Source organism: Dasypus novemcinctus, chromosome 17 (assembly GCF_030445035.2).
Source record: "Dasypus novemcinctus isolate mDasNov1 chromosome 17, mDasNov1.1.hap2, whole genome shotgun sequence".
In the NCBI taxonomy this organism is placed as follows: Eukaryota; Metazoa; Chordata; class Mammalia; order Cingulata; family Dasypodidae; genus Dasypus; species Dasypus novemcinctus.
Window position 1 is genome coordinate 58,112,349 of NC_080689.1, and position 26,461 is coordinate 58,138,809.

The 26,461-nt window shown below is 45.9% G+C and overlaps 1 protein-coding gene across 3 annotated transcripts in view; it reads left to right on the forward strand.

The window, feature by feature from the left end:
* The window catches only part of ARHGAP25 (Rho GTPase activating protein 25), a 103,992-nt gene extending 94,504 nt beyond the window's left edge, over positions 1–9,488 (forward strand). For all 3 annotated transcript variants that reach the window (XM_004449196.5, XM_058278694.2, XM_058278696.2), the window contains 2 exons: positions 4,279–4,811; positions 7,324–9,488. In XM_004449196.5, the coding sequence (XP_004449253.2) occupies positions 4,279–4,811; positions 7,324–7,531 (741 nt within the window). In that variant the 3' untranslated portion in view covers positions 7,532–9,488. The remainder of the gene's footprint in view (positions 1–4,278; positions 4,812–7,323) is intronic.
* Positions 9,489–26,461: the final 16,973 nt, after the last annotated feature.

Genomic DNA, 26,461 nt, shown 5'->3' on the forward strand with positions numbered 1-26,461 from the left:
TAGGCCTGTGCAGGGCTCCTCAGCCTCTTCCCCACCAGAGGTGGGGCTGAAGCCTAGGCCAGGGCTGCAGGCTGATCTGGGTGAAAGAAACTGGTTCCTGCCAACACTGAGAGTTTCATTCAGCCCAGCTTCCCCTCAGGCTAGGGGCAGAGTCAGAATGGCGGCTACTGGCCTCTTTCTGACGTGGGCTGGTTCTCACCCCAGCTGTTCCCAGGGTTATCTCTTAGCCAGCCGAGTCTACCAATCAGTAGCAGATATCAGCAACCAACCATCTCCTCCTGCCCTGTTTCTGGGAAATGGAGCTTCCAATTCCCATCACAGAACAGCTCCTGGGGCAGCTGGTGCTGCCAGAGTAGGATGATCACCAGCCTCCGTGGCTTGGCTGGTAATTTCCTGGAGAGGCTGGCACACGTCCCCACAGCTTCCTCCCTGCTGGAGGTGTAACTGAGGCCTAGGGTAGACCTGTAATATGACCTGGACAGGAAGAAGCCGGTCCCCACCAGCACTGGGATCTTCAGTCGGCCCCGCTTCCCCTCGTGCCAGGCGCGGAGTTAAGATGGCGGCTCCCGGCCTCTTTCTGGCTTGGACAGGCTCAAACTTTAGCTGTTCTCAGGATTATACTGTAGCCCACTGAATTTCCTCATCAGTAGCTGAAATTGGTGCCCAACCATCTCTTCCTTCCCTGTTTTGGGGAAGTGGAGCTTTCAATTCCAGCTGCAGAACAGCTCTGGAGGCGGCTTGTGCCTCCAGTGGAGAATGGGTACCAGCTTCCGCGGTGTGGAGTGCTCTACTTATGAGTCTTCTCTGCAGATGGGCAGTCTTCTCCTTCCACTCCTTCAAGGACATTGCAGGATGCTTTTCTGGTCTCCTGGAGCCCCCAAACAGGTGCTTTAGCTAGCTGCAGAGAGCTCTGGGTGTGTGCTAACTGCCCTGTAGCAGGAGCTGACTCTAGGAGCTCCTTTCTCTGCCACCATCTTGCTGGTTCTTCCTTCTCTTTCCCTCTCTCTCCTCCTTCAGCCCAGGTCGTTCCATGTAAGGGCTGCTCTGGGGTGGCCACTTTGGGTGTTTTGGAGGAGGCTGTGGCAGTGGGCACAAATGGCAAAAACTCATCCAAACACCTACTGAAAGCCTGTCCTCTTTCTTCTGGTTTCTGCTAGCATCCAGAAGGTGAGCTTCATGGCATGTGAATCAATCGCCCAGTGACTGAGCAGTGAGGTCCTCACTGAAGCCCCCTCTGAAAATGAAACCCTTTCAAAGACAGTCCAAGGAAGCTCAATGAAAAAAAAAACCCCATATATATATATATATATATATATATATATATATATATATATATGTAAATGTTTTATGAGAGTTGTTGAAAATTATAGGCAAAAGCCTAGAGAGAACGGATGTCCTGCTAACCCATGAAACGTGATTCTTTTCTGAGAATATGTGATGTGTTCATGTAGTATTTCTCGTTCCCTGATAAGCCGTCTCAGCAATGTCAGCTCTCTTGTTTGTTTTAAGGATTGGGGCTCACGTCCCCAGTGTGCAAAACTCTGCAGACTGTGAAGTTTAGATTAGTTGAGGACAATAATTTACAAAGGTCAAATATTTCTATACACTTATAGGACAAATATTTGTAAAAAAAAATATGTAAACTTTATGTAGCAGCTTGAGACTTTATAGGGGACCAAGAAATGAACTTTAGATTTCTGGTTGACCACGTAACTTAACCTGCAGCACCCTTAGGCCTAGGAGGACTAAGAAGGTATGGAAAAAGGGCAGGCAGTGGTTGTGGTTGCGGTTTCCTTAGATGGGAGCTGACTGTACCTAACACCTCTTACTAACACCCTGTGATTCTAGAACATGCTAACATTTAGAACGTACGCATACTTCATTTAGTGAAAACATCACAGCACTCCTTGAGCGTAGCCATTGCTCATTTGACAGGTAGTCACTGTTGATTGTCTGCTTTATGGTCAGGTGCTGTGCTGGGTAGTTTAAATAGTCCACCTGAGGAGTGCTCACCCTAGCTCTCTAATCCCCACGGTTGAAGGCCTGAGGCTTAGAGAGGCTGGCCACTGGCCAAGGAGCAGCACCAGACCGTTACAGAAAGGACCTCGGATCTAGTTCTTGCATCAAGGCCCAGGCACCTGACTCCAAATGGGGTTGCTGAGGCAAGTGATCTGCTAGAAGGGTATGAGGGAGTGCTTGAGGGAGTGCTTGAGCTCTGGTTTTCCGATTTTACATTTAGGTCTTGTGTTTTCTCCTCCTCTCTTTGTCTTTTAATATAATTTTAAAATATATAATGCATATGCATGGTTCAAAAAATCAAAATGATATCAATGTTCTTCTCCCTCCCCTGTTCTCACCCAATTTAATATATGCATGTCTCTCTCCACACACATATACATACACACACATATTTTTCCATATCTTGCTTTTTACTACTTAATGGTATACCTTGAATATTTTTTCGTTTCAATGCATAGAAGACAACCTCATGTTTTTGGCAGGTGTAGAGTGACCCCTTGTGTGCCTGTCCTAAAATCTACTTAATTGGCCTCTGAAGATGGATAGGTGGTTTTTAATCCTTTGTGCTACAAACCAAATTGCAGTGAATAACCTTGACCCTGCCTCGTTTTGTACTCATGCAGATATATTTCTGAGATAAATTCCCAGAAGTGGGATTGATGGGTCAGAGAGTAAATGGATTTGTAATGTGTAATCTTGAAAATGAATTGTTAAGTGCAGGTCATGCCACATTGTATTCCCACAAGCAGTACAGGAAAGAACCTATTTCCTGAAGTTTCACCAACAGAGTATGTCATTAGATTTGGGGGGGGCTGCCCATCTGATGGGCAAGAACTTGTATTTCAGTCATTTTAATTTTAATCTGAGTTTCTTCTGTCATGAGAGAGGTTGAACATCTTATGTTTAACAACCAGTTGCTTTTTTTCCTCTATAAACTGTCTGATCTTACACTCTTCTCATAGATCCATTGGCTGTTGATCTTTTTTTATTGTGTCAATTTTTTTTTTATTTTTAAAGATTTATTTATTTATTTTATTTCCCCCCTTCCCTGGTTGTCTGTTCTTGGTGTCTATTTGCTGCGTCTTGTTTCTTTGTCCGCTTCTGTTGTCGTCAGCGGCACGGGAAGTGTGGGCGGCGCCATTCCTGGGCAGGCTGCACTTTGTTTCCCGCTGGGCGGCTTTCCTCACGGGCGCACTCCTTGCGCGTGGGGCACGCGGGGGACACCCTTGCGTGGTACGGCACTCCTTGCGCACATCAGCGCTGCGCATGAAGGCCCAGGGCTTGAATCGCGGACCTCCCATATGGTAGACTGACGCCCTAACCACTGGGCCAAAGTCCGTTTCCCTATTGTGTCAATTTTTTTTTTTTTTTTAAAGATTTATTTTATTTTATTTAATTTGCCCCCCTCGCCTGGTTGTCTGTTCTTGGTGTCTATTTGTTGCGTCTTGTTTCTCTGTCTGCTTTTGTTTCTTTGTCCGCCTCTGTTGCAATCAGCGGCACAGGAAGTGTGGGCGGCGCCATTCCTGGGCAGGCTGCACTTTCTTTTCACGCTGGGTGGCTCTCCTCACAGGCACACCCCCTGCGCGTGGGGGCTCCCCCACGCGGGGGACACCCCTGCGTGGTACGGCACTCCCTGCGCGCATCAGCACTGCGCATGGCCAGCTCCACACGGGTCGAGGAGGCCCGGGGCCTGAACCGCGGACCTCCCATATGGCAGACGGACGCCCCAACCACTGGGCCAAAGTCCGTTTCCCATATTGTGTCAATTTTTGATGAACTTTATATATTTGGGAGAGTAGCCTGTTATCTGTGATATGCCTTGCAAATATTTTTGCCAGTTTGTCATTTGTTTTTTGATTTAGCATGTGATGATTTATTGGTTTTGCATTATTTTTATTTTCAATTTTTTGCCATATAGGTTGAATTTGTCAGTCTTTTCTTTTATGACTTCCAGATTTTTAAATTAATTAAAAAGGTTTCCCCTTCTAAAATTATGAAGGCATGCAAGTTTAAGTTTGTTTACCACAAACCATCTCTTTTAGTCAGCAATTCACCTCTAGATTTCCTTTAACTGCAATATCCTCTTTTAAAAAAATGCCACACAGATAATCAATGAATGTGATAAATTAAGTCTTATAACTAGGTGCTACGTGGGTGTGCTGCCAGGAGACACTTTCTTTTCTGTCTATAGTCCTTATCTGGGGAGCAAGATACATGGGTGGGAAGAATGCTTTTAACAGCCACGCCATTTTTTTCTAGACAAGTGACTCGGACACAACCAGCCCCACTGGATCCCAGCCAAGTGACGGGTATCTGGAGGAGAGCAGCAAGTTCCCCAGGGAAAACCTGGGAGATTGGAAGCTGCAATCTCGAAAAAGGACTCAGACGCTCCCAAACCGGAAGTGCTTTTTGACTTCTGCTTTTCAGGGTACCAACAGCAGCCAAGTGGAGATCTTTAAAAATGAATTCTGGTCTCCCTCTTCAGTGGCCAAGGCAGGGGAAGGGCACCGGAGAACATTGTCTCAAGATGTGCGCCACTTTTCGGACTCCCAAAGGACTTCCGCCTATGATAATGTCCCTCTCTCCCCACGGTCCCCTGGGGGTGAAGCAGGAGCACCCTCTTCCCAGGTCTGTGACTCCAAGGGAGATACTCCTTCCAGCCCAAATTCTGAAGCTGGGCCTGAAAAAAAAGACCCTGGAGAACAGGAGCTTGAGTCACTGCAGAGGGTAGTCCAGGAGCTACGAAAGGAACTAGAAACACAGAAGCAAATGTATGAGGAACAGATTAAAAGGTGAGTCACATACCCGGGGCACTGGGTGGCTACTGGGCTTCCAGCAACAGAGGCAAGAGGAATTGTCCTCGTCTGCGGAAGAAATGACATTATAGAACTTGGATTTAGAGAATACAGTGAATTATAGCAATTGCCTTCAATAAGGAAAAAGGTGAAAAGGTGTGCCGTTGCCTAGGTAAATGAAACTCCAAATTTTACATTAAATTTAGGAAAATTTAACTGTCTGGCTTAAGTAACTCAATAAACTATTTACAGATTTTGGTTCTTGAAGGATCAGTATGCTTTAATGAATTCAGAGGAGCTTTCTGAATTTTAAATACTGAGCTCATTCATCAATTCCACAAATATTTATTGAGGACCTACTATGTGCTGGGCCCCATCCTGGGTGGATAGCATCCTGGGGAATAACACTGAGCAAAACGGACAAAAGTCCCCACGTTTGTGGAGCTCTTCTAATGGGGTGGGGTGGGGGGGCTGGACAGACAGACAATAAAAGTAAGTAATTAAAATATATGCCATGTTCGGTGGTGAAAAATGAAGCTGAGTGTAAACCTAGAGCATTCGAGAAGGGGCACGTTATGTTACATAGTGTGGTCAGGGAAGGCCTCAGCGAAAGCGGCTTTTCACTAGAGCCTGAAGGAGACGAGGGAACACGGCAGGTCCACATATGTGAAGAGCACTCGAGGCACAGAGCACAAGAAGGGCGCGGGTCTGGCTGTTCACAGACAGAAAGTAGGTGGCGGGGCAGGAGAGTAGAAGGAGAGGTCAGGCAGGGACAGGAGAGATGTTCTGCCAGGGCCTCATCATCCAATAAGGCCTGGGTGAAATAGGAGCTTTTGCACAGCTTGGACCTGACTCCTGCTTCAAAGGGTCACTGGCTTCCGCCGGGTGTAGGCCGCAGGGTGGCAAAGAGAAGTGGAGACCAGGGAGGCGGCCCTTGCTGCAATCCCATGCACACTCCCAAGTTGACTGGGCACAATTTGTCCTCTTGGGTGGTGTCTGTCTCTTCTTGAAATCTTTTGCACACTATCGACTATCCAGAAAACTCTCTTTCATGAGCGAGAACCTCAGTCCAGTTTGGTCCATGTTAACAAGCATCTTCAGGTAGTTGAATATGAATTAGTGGGACTTTCTATTTATGGATATTCTCAGTCCATTAGGACTCAGGTAAGTGAGAGGGAGACTTTTGGGAGCCTCATCCTTTTGTCCCCTCTAGAAGCAAAACGTAACTCCTTTGTCTAAGAACTGAACAGATCATTTGTAGAATTACAAGATGTCTAAGACATCTCAGCAGTGACCAAACAACCCAGAAAGGCTCCCCATGCCCTGTCCACGCCGCTGTCTTTGGTAGAGTAGGGAAAGGCCCAGCTGTCTCAGAGGTGGCCACTCACCCTGAATCAAATGAAATCCTCTAATTTACCTGTTGGGAGCCTCCTGACCGTGTAGAACAAGGAGAATTAACAGTCTGGCAGCTCCTTCTCGAAGCTTCATGCTTCATGCACACCTTCTCGTCAATTCCCCACAGCAATCCTGTGCAATAGGTTAATAGCCCCATTTTACAGAAGAAACAAGGGCTCGGGATATATAAACAATTTCCTAAGAGGCTTACAGCTAATAACTGGTGGGGCTGGGAAAGGGACTAGTTTAGCTTCAGAAGAGATAAGCAGGGGTAGGTGAGGCTCTGAAGAGGGGCTGTTAACACGCAGGGTGGGTGATAGATCCCAAAGCATGGGCTCAGCTAGAAACTTAAGTGTCCATCTGAAGACAGGCAGGCTGTCGGGGGAGCTTTAAATTCTGAAGCAAATCTCCAATCACACGATCTCCCCACTGGCCTGAAGTTCCCTCTTTGGCTTAAAAAATGGAATATATACACTCACTCCAAAGGGAAAATTGAGCACAGCATGGCAGGGGTGGAGGAGAGCACTTGGAACACATTAGGATTTGGGTCTGTAACAATGAAAATCCTGGGAATCAGTGTTTCAACAGAAACCTCTCCAGGATCAGGGTCTTCCAGGACTTCCACTCCCCAAAAGTCAGCCTGCCCCTTGCTTCTCCAAATCTTGGTTCCCAGGAGAGCTTTGATGAGGTCTGCATAGAGGCAGGACAAGGAGACTCTCACGTGCACAGAGGTGCTGGGGAGATGGGGCTTCACCAGTCATTTGACAGTTTCCACTAGACTGATGCAAGTTGCTGAGGGGGTGAAAAAAATACATTTATTAGAGGTGGTCCCTTCTTTCAGAGACTTTATCATCTGGTGGAAGATATAAAACATAGGTTATATGAAAAACCATATAAGAGATGTCACAAGATGGTGTTAAATGACAAAGGGCTCAGACATACCCTGGGAATTCGGGTTTACCCATGTGGGAGGTGGGACATAATAAAAGGGAAGGTGGCGAGTCAGACGGCCTTGTGATTTGGAAAGGACAGTGGACAAAAAGGTTGTCAACAAGGGTGAAGGGTCTAGAACGAATTCCCTGTTTCTGTCATTCTTTTCTTTCTTCCTTCATAGCCTTGAGAAGGAAAATTACGATGTCTGGGCTAAGGTGGTGAGGCTCAACGAAGAATTGGAGAAAGAGAAGAAGAAGTTTGCAGCCTTGGAAATCAGCCTCCGCAACGTGGAGCGCTCCCGGGAGGATGTGGAGAGGAGGAACAAGGTCCTGGAAGAAGAAGTCAAGGAGTTTGTCAAATTAATGAAGGAGCCCAAGACAGATGCTTAAGGGAGCGCCTGGGAGAGGCCAACACTGCTGCCTCTCTCAGTCCCATAAGTAGACTTGGAGGCAAAATTACTCCCCAAGAGGGAGAGGACACTTTGGGGGAAAACATCACTTTTCCCCATAAATAAACCAGCAGAATTTGCAGGATGATGAGGGCGAGCAGGGCCATGGTGGACCTCTTTGACTACCCTTGCTGTCTTCAAAGGCATTGGTTGCAGGATTCCACCGCGGCCTCGGACCGAGTGAAATGGAGCCTTCCACTGCTGGAGGATGATGTCCCCTGTAGACTTTTGGGGCAGACCACAGCTCAGACTCAGGCACCGGACTGGCCCCACCACGAGGCTGGATGGTGGAGTTAGTGCTTCGTTCTCCATGTAGAACTACTCACCCAGTGGGAAGGCCTCAGCCCCCTCTGGGTCTCCTCCGGGGCAGACAATGATACTCAGCTTTTGAGGGCTCCCCTGTGGCAGGCTGGGCTTCAGGGGGCTGCACCTGCTGATGCCAGAGTCACATTCTGCCATCCCAGCCCCGATGTGTGCTCTGCAGGGGTTGGAAGCTCAAGAGCACTATTAGACTGAGCAGAAACAAGCCACAAAATTGTATTTATGAAAGCAAAATTGATGAAAAATAATAAATATTCAAATAAAGGGGGAAAAAAAAGCAGGGCCTTTGCTAATCCCTGAAGCACCTTTGAGAGATGCGCCCTCACTGAGGCATATGGCACTTGGTGAGCAGGTCCAGGCTGGATTTCAGCCCCCACTTGCCCCGTGGCAGCCACGTCCTGCACAACTTGCATGGAAGACCTGGGGAAGGAAAGGCCTTCCCAGGAGAATGTGCCCATCTGTGAGACTGGTCGAGGGGTTAGGTAGTAATAGTTATGATAATGTTTTCTGTTTCACTAAAATATAAGTGATTTCACCCTTTAAAGCATCGGTTCGTAACAAGGGGTCCCTGAGCGTGAATTGAAATTTTTAAAAAAACATTATTCTTGTGGGGATGTGTTGGTGCAGGTGTGATACGTTTATTAAATGATACACAGTATGGTGTGGTCTTAGTACAGGGTCCGTAGTTTTCACCTGACTGGCAGAGGGGTCCGTGGAAAAAAAAGGTTAAGGACCCCCCTTTTAAAGGGAAGTCAAGCACTAGAAAATAGCAGGGAGAGGGGCTTCCCCAGCAGGCAGCTGACGAGTCTCCTTTTATGTTAAGCCGGCCTGGAATCTGGAGAAAAGTCTAAAAGTCTAGGCCCCGGGCCTTGTTAGTTGGTTGACTTGTATGACTTTTGTCATGTTCTAGTTAGATGGTCTCTGAGCTCTTTAGATTGTGTACCTCATCGAGATAAAATGTTTGAGCTAGGCCTCCCAATATATTTATTTATTTTTAAATTATATACAAGTATTACTGTCTGAATACGTTGTGTATATAATAAAACATACACGGGACAGAGAAGGAATAATGACGAGTTAAAAACAAATATAGTAGATGTCCTAAAATGTCCTTTGAGCTCTGGAGAAGCCAGGACTGGTTTCCCACTAAGTACTGTCTGTACAAGTTTTACATATTTCATCCCATTGTCCCCACAAATGTACATGAGCTCTTGAGGCCATGTAATGTCATTAGTGGTTTGAAATACACGGTGACAGGTTAGCCTTGCCCAGCAGATGCACCTCATCTGTTATTCCTTTTTCTCCTCCTCTCTCATTCTAGCATCTTACTTCTCTGGCTATTCTTCCCCTGCCTGTGGCCATCACTTTTACCAACAGGGCAAAAGAGGTACAGACAGGAGGGTCTTTTTCTGTCAGTATTTCTTACCAGGACCTGCACCGTCCACCCCCCAGGGCCCTGGGGACCAGACTGGTGGGGGCAAGGAAATCACACTCATAAACCTGCTTGCAGAAAACTGGGGGCAAAATTAATTTGGAACGTTATTAAGTAAAACAATAAAATATTTGATTTCCTGGGGTTTGCTTGTTTTTAAATGACAGGGTAACACACATGGAGACATTTCCTGCACACCTGTAGTTCTGCCAGCCACAAGCCCCATGTTCTCCCATTGATTCCTCACGCTGACTCTTTCGGAGCTAAAACAGAGTTGAATGTGAATGGAAGTGGCTGCCTTCACAATTCCAAGCAGGACATTGGTTTTAAGGTACAAAAGGGAGGTCCTGAAGTCTGTTCGTTTTGAGGCCTATGCTAAAACTCTTGCGGGGTCCAGGAGCAAGTGCTCAGGCTGAGTAGAAGTGCCACATTTATGTCCCAGCCCTGTCCTGGTCTGGTGATAACTCTCGTTCTGGGTCCTTCCACCCTGTACTATGAGCTAAGAGAGCAGCTCTTCCAGCTTTGGAGGCATTGCACAACCTGGAAGTGCCAGTTCCCCTTCACAGTCCCGAGGGGAATCTGGCTGGCTTAAAATGTGCTACTTGTTCCTGCATCCCACCCTCCATATAAAACACCAAACCACCCCAAGAAACAGAGGTTTCTTCCAGGACCCTAGACTCTCATGAACCCAAGGGAGAGTGAGGGAAGAAGTTCAGAGGCCCTATGCCTCTGTCCTCAGTGCCTCCAATGGCTACACACAAGATGTTGACGGGGGAGCTCTAGGCCTTGCCCAGAACAAGGGGCCACCTTCTAGCAGGAGTACTGGAGAAGGGCTTACATCATCGGTGTTGGACCCAGGAAGGACTTTAAAGTCCTTCCATGGACAGGACTCCACTAAATCTGTCTTTTTCCAACCATACCTTCACTTATCCCATCTTCACCTGATCTCTTCTATCTGCTCGGATGCTGAGAGCACAAATGGTTTTTTTCTATCTGGTTGCATCACTGTCTTTTTGGTGCATTGCTTCACTGCAGGCTCATCAAGTGGGAGCCTGCACCTCTCCATGCCATGCAGGCTCTGGGATGCCTTTTTTCATTTTTACCAGGATCCTGGGGATTGAACCCAGGTCCTCCGTATGATAAACAGGAGCTCAATTGCTTGAGCCATAGCTGCTTCCAATAAATGCTTTTAAAAGGTCTTTAATGTGAGCTTTGAAATCTCTTGCCCACTTCCCTACCAAAATTCTTCTTCCTCAGACCCTTAAGCATAGCACAGATCAGGGTAATTTTCTGATAAGTTTGAGGCGATCTGATAGTTTGCAATAATCTTGTCCATTTGTACTAGGAAATTGGCGGGGACTACTATCTTCCAATGGGCTTGGTCCGAGCCTGAGGCCTGTAGAGATCAAGTGTGGGACATTCTTAGTATAGAGCCTGCTACATAAGATTTGAGCAAAACCAATTTTTCGGTTTTACAAACTTCCTTAAGCTCTGCTCAGAGGCCCATCTTCCCAGAAGAGCATTACGTGAGAGATTCCAAGGCAGCCTGAGGCTGCAGAGAGAAGGAGGGCCAGGAGCACAGCAGCACGCCAAGTGTTGGCTGGCTTGATGCGTGTGTACCAATGTCTTGTAAACTTCCACATTCCACCACTTCCTTAGCAGATCCCAGCAGTGATCAGGCCATGTGCTTCCTGGGGAGCAGAGAGAGCACGTAAAGGCTGTTCCCACAATTAAATGGGCTGTGTCTGTAAGAATCACACTGAAATGGTTCATCCTGCCTGGGAAGCCTGGGTGGAGGGAGGCCTGGAGAATGGAGATCCAGCTGCTGCTTGAGGAGCTCAGGCTGCCTTTGGCTGGCAGAAGAGAGAGCTGGAGCTAGAGTCCTGTGGGCTCAGAAGTCTTCCCAGGGAAACTCCAGACTAAGAATCAGCAGAAAACACCAACACAATATGTTACTGTTAACCTCCCTTTCTTTTGATACTTGAAAACTATCTTAGAATTACAGAATAATAGAACTGGAAGGGACCTCTGAGCTCATCTAATCCAACCTGCCCATTGAAAGGATAGGAAAAAACTGAGACCCAGAGATGTAAGCTGAATTTCCAGTGGGACAAGGCTGCGAGGAAGAGGGTTAAGGTAGGTGATTTTTCAGGGCTCCTCTTGCTCATGGTTCATTGAGTCTTGTGATTCTTGACACTATCCAAGGGATAGTTCCTCCAGACGTCTACCATGATGTGAAACCCATTGCCCAAAAGTTGTTGAATCCTTCCAGAATATACAGCTAGGCCCACCTAAGACCCTCCTAAATATGATGCCATTTCCCACCTACCTTGTGATACTGATGATGTTCTAAGGCAGTGGTTCTCAGCCTTGGTTGCACAATAGAACCATCCTTTGGAGTTTTTTGTTTGTTTGTTTGTTTTTAATTCAAATGTTCATATCCTACCCCATACCAATTGAATTAATAAGTATTGGTATTTTTTAAAAATTTCTCAGTTGACTATCATATGTAGCCAGGGTTGTTAAACAAGACTCTAAAATATCAAGTTTGGCTCAAGTTGTGCCTAATGATCATATTAAATCTACCTGCTTCCCTCTCCCATCCTAATCAATATGACTGTCCTCCTGGTCCTTCCTGGATAAAACATGCTGGTTTATCATGTCTTCTTAAGGATAAGAGATTCCTAAGAGAGAGAAAATGGGTTTGTGCTATATATCCATTCCTAAGAAGAAGACAAAGGTAAAAACTTGAAGTTTTGATTTAAAGAGTCCTAAAAATGGTTCTGATTAGAACCATCTTGGGAAACGGACTTTGGCCCAGTGGTTAGGGCGTCCGTCTACCACACGGGAGGCCCGCGGTTCAAGCCCCGGGCCTCCTTGACCCGCGTGGAGCTGGCCCATGCGCAATGCTGATGCGCGCAAGGAGTGCCGTGCCACACGGGGTGTCCCCCGCGTAGGGGAGCCCCACGCGCAAGGAGTGCACCCATAAGGAGAGCCGCCCAGCACGAAGGAGGGAGCAGCCTGCCGAGGAATGGCGCCGCCCACACTTCCCGTGCCGATGATGACAACAGAAGCGGACAAAGAAACAAGACGCAGCAAAAAGACACAGAAAACAGACAACCGGTGGAGGGGAGGGGAATTAAATAAATAAAAATAAATCTTTAAAAAAAAAAAAAAAAAAAAGAACCATCTTGTCTTCAGACCCCAGACTAGATCAAGAAACCCTGACCAGGAGCCTCTGGAATATTAACCACAAGTGTGGTATTATTGGAAGAAAACCATGACACCTTCATTAATTATCAGTACCATTTCTATGTTAGTTTTCTGATTCCCAGCAGAGAGCTGTGTGATGATAGAACGAAAGCCTGGCTATGTGCTTTGGGTGTGGGTGGAGGGAGAGATCAGGAGCATGGGATGTCACCGAGGAATGCTGCAGGCTGGGGCCCTGGCCACCTGAGAGTGTAGGGGCATATAACCTGAGTCCTGGGGACAGGGGAGGGGAAGAGAAGTGAGGGGAGAGAAACAGGGCCTTAGAAGGGAAAAGGGGCTTCAGAGAGCAAGATGGAGGAGCTGGTTTGCCCCTAAGCAAACCTGACAACTGGTCCAAGTTTCCATTGTGATGTTCTGCTTTGTTCTCTGCTTTGCTATTGTCCTCCTGTGCTTGCCAAGACCCACTATGCTCCAGTACCATCCCGGATCCTTGGTCAGCATCATTATCAACATTATAACAACAAGTAAATGCCATTTGCTCTCTGTCAGGCATTGGGTCAACATTGTACACATTGTCTCCTTTAAATCTAAATCACTTGTTTTAGTTTCCTGATTAATAAATCAAATACCAGGCAATAGGTGAGTTAAAAACCGGAGATCTATTGACTCATGGTTTTGAGACTAAGAGAAGTCCAAAATCAAGATGTCATCAAGGTGATGCTTTCGACCGAAAGACTGTAGTGGCATTCTGAGGCTGACTGCTGGTGATCCCTGGCCCTTGGTTTTTTTGTTTTTGTTTTTGTTTTGTCACATGGCAATGCACGGTGGCCTCTCGTGGCTACTCTTCTGAGTTCTGTTGACTTCCAGCTCTGGCTGCTCCCCATGGCTTCTCTTTCTGAGGATTTCCTTATAAGATCTCCAGTAAAAGGATTAGGACCCATCCTGATTCATTTTGGCCATACCTTAACTGATGTAACCTCATCTACACGTCCTATTTACAAGGGTTCACACCCACAAGAATGGACTAAGTTTAAGAATGTGCTTTTCTGGGGCATATAACTCTAAGCCACCACACAACTCTTTGAATTAATGCTACTCTATTTTACCTATGAGGAAACTAAGGTTTTAATGTAGCACAGCTTTGAATTGCCTCAGGTCTGACCAATTCTCTTCAATGCTATATTGAACTTACCCTCATGTACAGAGGGAGTACATTACAGAAAACTGTATCTAAATAATGATGGACTAAAATAAAATTTCAAAGGACTTTTTTTTTAAAAAGAGGAGCCGGGTGGGGGGACCACGAAAAACACCCACTAATTGTGCCTTTTCTGATTCAGTGCCAAGGTGGAGAAATATCTGCATGCAGAAGCCTTCCTCACCACCTCAAATCATCCCCCATCTGCTTACTGTGGTGATGACTGGGAGGTCACATGTCACCAGGTCCTTGTCTGGAGTCAATTCAGGGTCCCTTGGCATCAGGTCCACACTTAAAAAAAGCCTCTTGGGAATAACTCTGGGTTTGGGGTCTCCTGGGAGTCTCTGGTTTGACATTGAAAGTTAGAACTGAGGCCCTAGAAAGTGAGAACGATGACTTCCTCACTTATTCTCAGATTTTCTTTTCCATTTAAAGAGATCTTTTCTCCTCCCAAGGGCTTGGAAGGGCCCTCAAATGGGGCACATTGAATGATTTTGAAGAATGTACTACCAGTGAGACCTTTAAGAGAAGGAAAAGTAAAAATCTCTTCAGGTGCCAAAGAAAGTACTCCAGGTGAATGGGGTGGTGGTGGTGGGAGGAAATAGGGTCACAAACTCCCGATCCTGTCCTCAATTAAATATAGGTTCTGCCCTGTGGAAGTTCACATCCTGAAATAGCCGTGTTGACTAGAGGCTCACAGCTTCTGAGTCTAGTGTTCTGGAATGCCTTCACCCTGTTTCACAAGGTCTGGTTGTTTTCAAAACACTCCTGGATCAGTGAGCAGCAGAAGCACCACCACTTGCTGCTTTGGAAACAAGGACCCTCCAGGATGCATTTACAGGGCCTTGCCCTCTGCATCTTGAGTTTCACCATTCCTGCAGTTTTGGCTAGGTTGCAAAGTCTTTCTTTCCCTTAGAAGTCCCTCCTTCCCCTGGCTGTGAAAAAAAGGCAGTGTTGGTCCCCTTTTAGAGAAAGAGCTGGGTGAGTATGAGTCCCAGCTCAGCTGGCCTGGGGCTGGACACCAGGCATATGCTGTGGGAACTTGAACTTGATCATCAGGAAGCAGGCGGTCTGAATTAGAACCAGTGTCTTTTTTCAGACCAGAAATAATCTCAATGAAAAACCACCTCAATCAGAAAAAGCTAACAACATTCTGTGCAATACCTGCTGAAATGCTAGTTATTAAGTAGAACTAATACTCTCAGAAGTCCAGCTGTCACCTTCAAGTTTCTTATGTAGGATTTCATGGTTTGGACCCAATTGTGTGCAAAACAATTTTTTGGCTTGTATGCTGCTTATTTAGTCAGAAGTGGTCACTCTTTTTTTTAAGATTTACTTATTTCTCTCCCCTTCTCCCCCCGTTGTCTGTTCTCTGTGTCCATTTGCTGTGTGTTCTTTGTCCACTTCTGTTGTTGTCAGTGGCACGGGAATCTGTGTTTCTTCTTGTTGTGTCAGCTCTCCGTGTGGGTGGTGCCATTCCTGGGCAGGCTGCACTTTCTTTCACACTGGGCAGCTCTCCTGATGGGGCGCACTCCTTGCATGTGGGGCTCCCCTACGTGGGGGACACCCCTGTGTGGCAGGGCACTCCTTGCGCACATCAGCACTGCACATGCACCAGCTGCACCAGCTGCACACGGGTCAAGGAGGCCTGGGGTTTGAACCACGGACCTCCCATGTGGTAGACAGATGCCCTAACCACTGGGCCAAGTCCGCTTCCCAGAAGTGGTCACTCTTGAATGCCTCATTGCTCATCTGAAAGTACTGGAATCCATATCCCAAGGAACTTGAGGGTTTTGGAGAAATAAAATGCTTGAAAATCATGTAGCATCTAGCAGCTTGAGACAATTGATCCCTATAAAAGATAATCTGGGTAGCCATGTAGCCAATGATATTATTTCTTAGTACAAGGAAATTGTACCCAAGATATAGCAAAATGTTACAGCATTGGTTCTTCTCTCTGCAGTTGAGTATTTTAGAAAAGCTATATTTGGCTAAAGTCATTAAAAATAATACATTTACTGAGTGCTTTCCATGCCTGAAGCATGGTATTCTCTGTTTTACATATAATATCTCAATTAATTCTCACAATAACCTATGAGGCTGTTGCTATTATCATCTCCATTTTACATATGAGGAAACTGAAGCTTATAGAACTTAAGTCACTCAGGCTCCAGTGAGTACTCTAAGAGGCAAGTGTCTTTTTTTATTTTTCTCATTTCAACACTTTTGAAATTAGTATGCATTTTATACTTAAACGGTACATTTAAAGTGATAGGTTTTCTAATTAAGCCAATGAAACATCTTACAAACTGGTGGTTACTTGGAATTGAAGAAAATCTAATAAGTGACAGAACCAGGCACTGAAACTAGATCTATCTGATTCCAGGACTGGATTACCCAACCCTGATGGTTTGAGTGCCAAAGGAAACAACCTATGTGTAAGTAGTGGCCATAAAAATAATAGCTAAACCACATTTCAATAGCAGGGTATGAGTCCTACGATTGCAGGAGTTAACTACAGTGTTACCACATAGTACTATTTAATCTGTTAGAACAGCCAACTGGTTTGGTCAATGAAATAGATTGGTCAATTTATTCTTTGTAGAGAATCATCAGTTAAACTTGCTATCATTTAGAAAGCTTCAGGCTACCTTCAAAGCATATTTAAATAGTCATATTTCAGGGAAATAAATGGCTTAATTTTACCACAAAATCTTTTACTGATGCAGTAGTCCTGTCCCCACACGTGAACTGACTTGTACAGTTTTGGAAGCAGGTTCTGAGCTCAAGGTCTTGCCTACAAGCCAGCGCTTCTCTGCATTACAGGTTTCATAAGGGCAGTCCATGGACTTCCTAAATCAGAAGCACTTGGGATAATTGTGAAAATGCACATTCCAGACCCCTCCCCATGTCTTCAGGAATGGGGATCTTTAGGGATGAGCCCAGGCAGTGGTATATTCACATGCAGGATGGTCCGATGCTCACTGAGACTGTGAATCAGTTCACAGTGTCACAGCTCTCACCATTTTTCCAAGGAAAGAGTGGTCAGATAAACTGGTTTTGATTCTTATATGACTGGAGAGAGGCCCTCCATATAATATTTTGGTGATGATATCATGTCTCCAGCTCTAAATTAAGTCTCTGCCCTCTGAAGTTCTCCCAGTCATTTCCTGTAGAAGTATTTCCCAAAGCTTGTCCTTGGAAAGATTTTGTTATTGTTACATGAGATACTCTTTGGACAATGGATTCCATGCTCAAATAAATTTGTGAAATATCACACCTTCTAGTCCAACTCAAAGTTACACAAAGCAAGAAGCTGCATCATATTGAAAGTCTGTTTTTTAAGCTGTAAGATGAAAACCACTTACTGTCAAAATTACCCTTGACTATCTCCCAAATCGTGTATAAGGTCCATAATTCAAACTGTATATTCTGTTCTTATAATGCAGGTGAATTGGCTCTGGTGATTGGTATTTTCTTTTCCTGTCATCCTTGTTAAAATTATTTTTTCACCTGGTATTTGATTTGTGTAATTTAAATGCATGTGTGGAATTAGAAGCAATTATTATGATGACAGTAATATTAGCTAACATTTATTGGGTGCTGATGCTGACTAGTGCCAGCCAGGCACTGTTCTAAGTGCTTTATCTGTATTAGCTGAGTTAATCCTAACAAACCCCACAGAACTAGACACAAATGCTCCCCTTTTACAGAGAAGTGACGTGCTTCTTATTTTCCTCCTGCCTTTGGCAATATCTTGACTCTGCAAACTATCCTGCTCCTGGAGGAATTTCCTTTTCTGACAGCTGCTGGAACTGGGGCAGATTTACAGTAATTGGTGATTTGCTCATCTTTTGGCAGATCAGTCTACTTTCACTGGTAAGCTTGGCCACCTTGAAGCATGGAGGTTGACCAGAAGCCCTAGTGGGGTGGTAAGTGAAGCCATGCAGGACCTGAGAGGAAGACAGTTCTATAGAGGGTGCAAGACAAGCAGAGGAGACACAGCTGGCTGGGGTGGGAGCGAGGGGGCACAAGGGGTTAGAAACACCACAGAGAGGATGGCAGGGAGGCCCAAGGCAGAGGGAGCTGGCCATTTGGAACCGGGTGGCTAAGGCCTCAGGGCTGCCTCGTTGTGTCACCAGCAGAGGGGCGAGGGTAGCCCCTCCCCTGCTGCTCCCTGCTCTCCAAGCCTCACGCCCTGTTGCGCTGGCCCAGGGCAAGGGGGTCGCACTAGGCCTCCTGCAGCAGCCCGGGGCGGGCGCACCCTTCACTGCACACCAAGGAGCCTTGTAGGCTGCCGGACGCCTCTCACCAGGTGCTGGGTGGCAGAGAGATGGCAGCACGACGTGGTGAGGATAAGGGCCTTCCAGACGCCGCCGCAGTTGTTCTTACCAATAGGGGGATAGGGGCATCTTAGATTTCAAGAGATTTTCTAAGAAGCCACTGTTCAATAATTCACTAGCAAATGAAATTACTGCTACTACTGCTACTTGTAGGCAAATGAGTAGATCTTTTTGTAGATAAAGAAGCTAATGTCAAAATGTTTTAATCATGAGAGGACCAGAAGGCCACAAATTTAGAAGCACAGACTTCCAACTCTAACACAACATCCTTTCTCTTGTCTGCTAGATGGGTGGTATTGGCTAAGTTTAAACTAGGGGTATTACCTTGGAAGAATTATCCCAAGTTTTTAATTTTTACTCTACTGGCGGTGTATTATACCCGCACATCACACCACTCTGCCTTGTAAACCTTTGCCTGTCAACAATACAAGCTCAAACTCCTTCACTTGGTGTAGTGGGCACTCACAGAGTGATCTGTCGGTGTCCCCTTTGTGGCGCCTGCACCCTGCCGCATGCACACAGCTGCAGTCCTGTTACGCCTGGAGCCACCAGGTTAATCAACGTATTCCTTAGGGCCCAGGAAGACTGCCAAGACTGTGCTGCTGCAGGAACCAGCACCCAGCTGCCTTAGGGGTGTCTTTTCTGTATACACTTGGGTGCATTCATTTGACTGGTAGCACAGGTATCCTCACGCTCACTCTGTGATACGGCACTTTCCTCACCTGTAAAACTTGGGCGATGGTGAGACAACTCTTACCCATGCATAGGACTGTTTTAGGAACAAAGAGAAGAGTGCATGTCAAGTGTCAGCTCTAAGCATAAGGACTAGGCGTACTGCACTTCAAGCCCCCCGGCTATGAGGCATTTCTCTGCTGGCAGGCTGGCTGTCAGAGTGAGAGCTGCCACCATGTAGCAGAAGCTCCACCAGCTCTGCCAGGAAGCAGGGCTTGGGGAGGAGCCCATGAGGGCAGCCTGGCCTCCTGGAGAAGTCCGAAAGATGGCTATTCCTGCCCAGAACGGCACGATGGGATGCTTTCTGCCCTTGACCCAACGTGCAAACGAGGAGCTTCTGGGGCAGAAATGGGCTTAGAGTGGCCAGAGAGACCCACTGCCTCCATTGGCCTTCCAGGAAACATGCTCACACCCAAGTATTTGGTTTGCAGGAAGCGGCTCGGGGAGATGCAAAAGGCAGGCTTCTGCTCTCTACGGCAAGCCGAGTGCCCTGGGACAGAAGGGTGAGGAGGTGAGCTTCTTTAAACTTGCTTGCATGCCTCTTAGAAAGGACGCTTCATTAAAACACATTTTTTTTCTCCAAAATGTTCTTTCACTGCTTTTTAAAAGCAATTGTTGAAAATAAAAGGGGGTGGGGTTCGCGGGCAGCTCAGTTGAGCACCTGCTTCCCAAGTACAAGGTCCCGAGTTCAATCCCTGGCACCTCCTAAAAAATAAATAAATAAAAGCAATTGTTTCAAAACAGCCCAGGGTAGGGAATAATTAATATTTGCCATTAACTCAGACTCTGGCATGAGAATTACCGGCATTTGAATCCCAGCTCTACTCTATTAAATGGTGTAATTTCAAATTATGTATCCTCATTAAAATAGTGAGAATACTCATTAAAATAGTCTCAACAATGCAAATTGAGAAAGCATGCAGGGAAAGGGGATATGGTGGTAAAAATGATGTGACTTTAATCTCCCTCCTAGTAAGCTGAGGCTTTGGGGGTCAACAATGAGGAGACACTCAAAAAGATCAGAGGCCCCCACTGTTCCATGCATGTCTGTCGAAAACTGCTGATGTTTGGAGAAATGTCCCCAAAAGGTGGCAAATGAAGCAAATGAAGAGCTAAGGAGTTGGTGGCCCACTCCTGCCACTAGTGGGAGCTCTAGGCTCATGCCTCTCCAACCCAAGGAGGGCGAGAGCATTTTGGGGGTGCTAGGACTAGGGCATGGAAGACTGAGGTCAAAATTTTGCCCTGCAAGTTAATCTCCTGGGAGTTCTGTTTCTCCACACAGCTGGTTTGGAAAAAGATCCCCGAGCCTTCCCACACCTATCTAGCTCCTCCTATAGCGTGAGTTTGGAAAACGATGATTGAGAGGTGAGAATGAGGGTCCAGGGCACAGGTCCACCAGGCCACAGCCGCCTCCACGTTGTCAGCTCCAGTCCGCTGGGGTAAAAGGCATCTGCTAGATTGCCTCTAGGATTTGTAGCAAAAGCCTTATTGAAAAGTGGCCTTTCAGAGAGCCCCTTCTGAGCAGCTTCCCTAAACCAAGGATGATGAAATGATATTGACATGGGACATAGACATCCCAGACCCCAGCCAGCTGCCATCTCCTTGAGACTAACATTGCGATTTTTAATTTCCAAGTTCTGGACATAATAGCTCTCTTCTCCATCATATCGTTGTTTTAGGAAGGATGGTGCTGAGTACAATTGTTGGCTTGTTTCTGCCAAAGGAAACATCTGCTGAGAACCAAATGATGACAGATTCTTCCCTCGGGCCTGAGAACAAGGCCCAGCTGGCAACACCCTGGCTTTCCGTCACTGTACCTTATCGCAGTTTGTAATAATCTGTCTATAAATGATGCTTCCAAATATTGTTTAAGGAATGTCATCTCTTCCACTAACCTGTAAGACTCCTTGGAGCACAGTCTGTGTCTGCCTGAGCGTCACTGCATTAGACCCACTGCTTTGCAGAGTTCCTGGCACGTAATTGTGTCATTCGGTGGTTCCTGGGGAGCTGCAGGCAACTCACAAGGGCATTGCATAATTTTGAATTTTCGAGGGAAAAACAGCAATACTCGACATGTGTGGGACACGGAGCAGACCCTGGCTTGAGGTTGCTCCCAATTGTAACATTAGCTCTCCTGCATTCCTTTCAAGGACGTCATATCTTTGTGAAACTGAGCTTCCAGTTGTTGCTGTGCTGAAACACGAGTACCCCCACAAAACTCAGTGCAAACCGGGAAGGAGGGTGGTGGGGTCCAATCTGATTCCAAGGTTTGAGAAATCATGTGATATTCAACAGGAGCACCTAGCCCATCAGGAAGTCGTGGCGATTTAAAAAATGAAATTTCAAAAATATTGCTTGTCTTTCAAATGGTGTACATTATTTTTCAAACAGCTACTGAAGTTATTAAGATATACATGCACACTAAATTGTTGGGAGTCATATTAGAGTTCTCAAGGGAAACAGAACTGATAGGCGATATGTGTAAATATTATGAGATTTTATATTGTCTCATGTGCCTATGGGGATGAATGAGTCCAAATTCCATAGCGAAGGCTGCAAGCGAGGAGCTCTGATGAAGGTTTTCGATGAATTCCCCAGGAGAAGCTGGCTGTCTGGAGCAGAGATGGAAATTCTCTCTTCTCCTGACCGCTGTAATCATCGCTTTTCCTTTGGAGGCCTTCAACTGATTGAATGAGCCATCTTCTATTGCTGAAGGCAATCTCCTCAGTTGATTATAGAGGTGATCCACAATCACCTAATCTATAGTGTGGTATTTTCCACCACAGCCCTGGAAAACTAGGACATACCTAAAAAAGGACCATCTACTAAAGTCATGGAGCCTTTATTTCAGAGTGAAATTTGGCTCTGGGCCTGCATGGCCCAGCCACTACCTGCCTTCTCTAGTCTCGATAGAGCACCAATTGAAGTGCAGAGATGAATTCGAGTAGATTAATTCTGTCTTTTGTAACATCTCTAGCAGTACTTTCCATATTCCCACTTCTTTCACACCCCACAGTGATGGGCTTCTCAAGCCTTAAAATCGCTTTCTCTGCCCTTAGCCCAAACCCTTGGTTTATTTGGGCGTTTAATTTTGGCTCCCCTCCCACTTCTCATTCCCATCTCTTTACTCACTGTATCATTTTAGCTTCTCTCAGTCCTTTCCCTATTATTGCCCTTTCCCTATTATTTACCCTTTCCCTGTAATTGTCCTTTCTTTCTCTGCCCATCCTTCAACTCTGCATCACAAACATCTCTGACCCAGCCGACAGGGGCAGAGCGGGCTGAGCAGGCCTGGAGTCAGGTTGTGTGCACCTAAAGCCTGGCCCCCTTCCTGCTACCTTAAGAAGTGACTTACCTTCTCCAGGTTTCACTGTCCTTCGCACAAGGGGGCTAATCATGGTAATTACCTGATTCTGTTAAAAAGTGTTTGACTACAAATAATAGAACGGCCAACCAAGAGCAACCCAGACAATGAAGACATGTAATTATCTCTCTGTCTTAGTTTTGCTAGGCTGTGATCACAAATACCACACATTGGTTTTGGCTTAAGCACCAGGAGTTTACTGGCTCACCATTTCAGGGGCTAGAAGGCTTCCTTCCTCCCAGGGTCAGTAGCATGCTCGGCTGGCCAAAAATTGTTGGGTTCCTTGGCTTTTCTATGACATAGTCATATGGCCATGTCTTCTCCTTCCTCTTCCAGGGTCCCACTGATTTCTAGCTTCAGGCTCCTCCCCATGATGTCCTCTCATTTTCTTTCTGAATTTCTTCTGCTTCTAAAGGCCTCCAGGAACCTGGATTAACCCTTACCCTCATTCAGTAGGGCTGCACCTTAAATAAAAATAACATCTTAAGAAATCCTTTTTACAATGGATTCATACCTACAGGAATGCAGAGAAAATTTGGGGTGCATTGCTCAAGCCACCACACTCTTCTAACAAGAAATTTGGAGGTAGGAGGTGCAGCTATGGAAGGGCAGCTCCATGATATCACAGGGGCCTGAGCTCTTCCCATGCATGCCCCTCCTCACCATCCTCAGCCTTTTGGCCTGTCTCACACTGGTCACCTCCTGTTCCTGAGATGACCGTCTCAGCTCCAGGCCACCTGACCACATCCAAAGGCAAGTCACAGTGGCTTCTCTTTTTGAGGCTCTGTCCTGTCTTCCCTGGCTTCTCACTGCTTTAAATGCAGTCATAAGGCTGTCCCTCACTAGAAAGGCAGCTGAGGAATATCTATCAAAGCAAGGCAAGGGCATTGTGATTAGTTCACACCAATCATGAGCTACAATAGGGGTGTGAACTAAAATGGGACTCTAATAGCCAAGAAGCTGTGATCTACTTTTACCCACTTCTCTACGGTGCTGCCAGGGGAATTAAATGAGGTAATGCTCTCAGACAGTCCCTACCACTTAGTAAGAGCCTACTAAATATTTGCCATTATTTTAATTTTAATCTTAATTATTTTTAATCATGTCTCATCACTCCTGGCTGTAGCAACCCAGAGTCTTAGGTATAACAATTTCATTCTTGCTCTCAGCTGTGCTCACCTGCGCTCTGTGCATCCATAGATTTTTATGAGTGAAGCTACCATGATAGATGGGACCAGGGATCCTATGCATTAAAAGAGAGATTAGGGTCTGGAATTCTTAACTAAATGAAAGGCAGGTATGGCTGATGATCCTTGGAAAGATTGTTGGACAGTCTTGAGATCCTGTCTTCATCGATCTCCATGGCTATGTGATTTTTTTTCCAAAGTTGCCCAAGGGAAAGAGAGTAGAAACATAAAGTAAGATCAATCCAGACTTGGAATTTTACCTTGTGGATGAACCGAAAGGACAAGGAGACAAGACAAGTTGAGAATACAAGCCAGAGAGTGGATGGACTGATGGACCAGGGACCCATGGCAGATAAACATGACTGAAACTTGGAAGGCTGATAAAATGGGATAAAATGGAGGGAAGAGTCCAAGAACTTGGAGTCTTTTTAAGGCCAATAACTAATACATTCAGTAAGAGAGAGGAAGAAAGACCCAGAAGAGTGCATTTCTGGCCAAGTTCCCAGACTGGACATATCAAGTAGCATCTCTTTCCAAGTGAGGACAAAATATATTTATTCCTATTTGTCTATGCCATGCATCACAGGACCACCTCATTTGATATATATGTTTCTATAAAGTGATTCACAAGTTTCCCCTTTTCTATCAAGATTTACAAATTCCCGCATGCTTCTATCACATTTTCTTTGATGTGTTCTACCTTCCAAACCATCAGCAGCACAGCCTCAACTAGCATGCTGGAACTGCTGCCTCCTCTTTGATGATATTTACTGAAAGCCTAGGGTTGAGGCACTAGCACAGTCCTTTCTTTGTCCTGTTGACCCAAAGGCACAGCAGCAACATGTTGAGAAAGAGGGTGGATCCAGAAGAGCTCCTTACCCTGAGATCTTGAGTAGAGAGATGGGTAGCTGAGCATGAACAGGACGGCCTTTTGGTAGTAATCTGCAGGCCAAGTAAGGGTCTCCAACCCTGACTTTTTTTCCCATCTCCACGTTCACATATATCTAACTACTGGACACACCCATCTGCAAGAGTGAGCACATCACCCTCAGTATTTTCAAACCGGGACTCTTGGTTTTCCCCTTCAGACATTTTCGTCTCCTTCTTCCCCATCCTGAGTTACTAGTGTTACCATTCAGCCAGTCACCCAAGCTAGAAGGCACTGAATCATTTGGGTGTCTCCATGCCCTGCCTCTGTTTCTATACATCCACTCCCTCACTAAGCTCAGGCAATTGTATTTATGAAAATATCACTTGAATCCACTCATCCCCTTCCCAAGAATGTATACTGCCTCAGACTGGGCTTTTTCATCTTTTACCGAGATGTCCAATGACTTCCTTGTTGGACTCCCTAGCTCCAATATCTCTGGATTAGAAAGAAGGTGACTCTAGGAACAGGTGACCCTGGAGGAAAGGGTTGGCCTGATCTGTCATGAGTGGACACTGGATCTGAGGAGTCAGGGCCTGGCAGTTGTTTCAAATCTGGGAATTAGGACAACAGGAGACATTGGTGTCCAGTTTGAAGTGAGCTGCAGGTATCCTGACAGCCTGAGCACCACCGCCTCTGCAGCGGGGCAGTCAGTCAGATACCTGTCATCATTATGTGAGTATCCCAGGGAATCCAATTCTGTTTCTTTTTTTATTTTATTTATTTATGTATTTATTTCTCTCCTCTTCCCCCCACCCCAGTTGTCTGTTCTCTGTGTCTATTTGCTGCATCTTCTTCTTTTGTCCGCTTCTGTTGTTGTCAGCAGCACGGGAATCTGTGTTTCTTTTCGTTGCACCATCTTGCTGTGTCAGCTCTCCATGTGGGCAGCGCCATTCCTGGGCAGGCTGCACTTTCTTTCACGCTGGGCAGCTCTCCTTAAGGGGCGCACTCCTTGCGCATGGGGCTCCCCTACGCTGGGGCACCCCTGCGTGGCAGGGCACTCCCTGCGCGCATCAGCACTACTCATGGGCCAGCTCCACACGGGTCAAGGAGGCCCGGGGTTTGAACTGCGGACCTCCCATGTGGTAGACAGAAGCCCTAACCACTGGGCCAAGTCTGCTTCCCCCAATTCAGTTTCAATTCAACACTGTTGAGCACTGGGGGTCTAGACAATGAGTGAGTCCACCAAGAGCCATGTCCCTTGAAGAAAGCATCTGGCCTAGCTGTCTAGACATTAATCAAGTGCGTTTAATGTTACAAAAGAGAAGTACAGTTTCTCATGGAGCATACATAGGAATTTGGGGAAATGATAATAAAAGGTAGGCCAAAGGATTATCTGGGTAGGTGGGGAGGAAAGCAACTGTGCTCTGGAGAGAGGAACAAAGGAAGTCATTTCCTTATTCATCCAATTTCAAAATATACTGGACTTTAGTAATGTACAGAAAGATTTCAAGTGAAGCAAACAACCACAATATGCCTGCTTCTTTGAGACACCTGGTTTTAGCACCACTATAGTTTTCTCAAATATTTCCATTGACATATCTCTAATGGCAGAAGAGTCCAACACAAATAAAAATTTTCCATGAGATAGAATATTTTATTTTTAATATTGATTTATTCATTCATATGATACATATTTACTTACTACTTACTCTGTCTTCTGGAAGCTGGGAATACAGTGATAGAAAATTTATGTTTTAAATATTGGTCTTAGGTTAAAACTGAAGCTCTAGGAAGATGTCCCAAGTTGCCGCCTGTAACCTCTGTATATTGTACACACACCCACATGTCTCCAGGGTGAACACAAGGACCCCAATTTGAAGAACCCCAGAGTAAATAGGGAAACGGTTATGGCTCAGGAATTTTCCACCCAGCACTGACTTGGGAACTCCATTCAGCCTCTCTGGTCTCAGCTTGCACGCTGAAAATAAGACAGTGGAACTAGATGAATTCTGAAGCCATTTCCAATTCTACAAATATATACATTTATAGACGTGCAGGCTTGGAAGAGACCCCCAAACCATCCTGCTATCCAATACTTAAATCCGTGATTAGTAGACTCTTGACCAAAGAGTGGCTTCATGTTGGGACCACTTCAGAACAGAAGTGAGAACCACAGACCAAAAATACCTACTGGAGAATGTTTATTCAGAGAC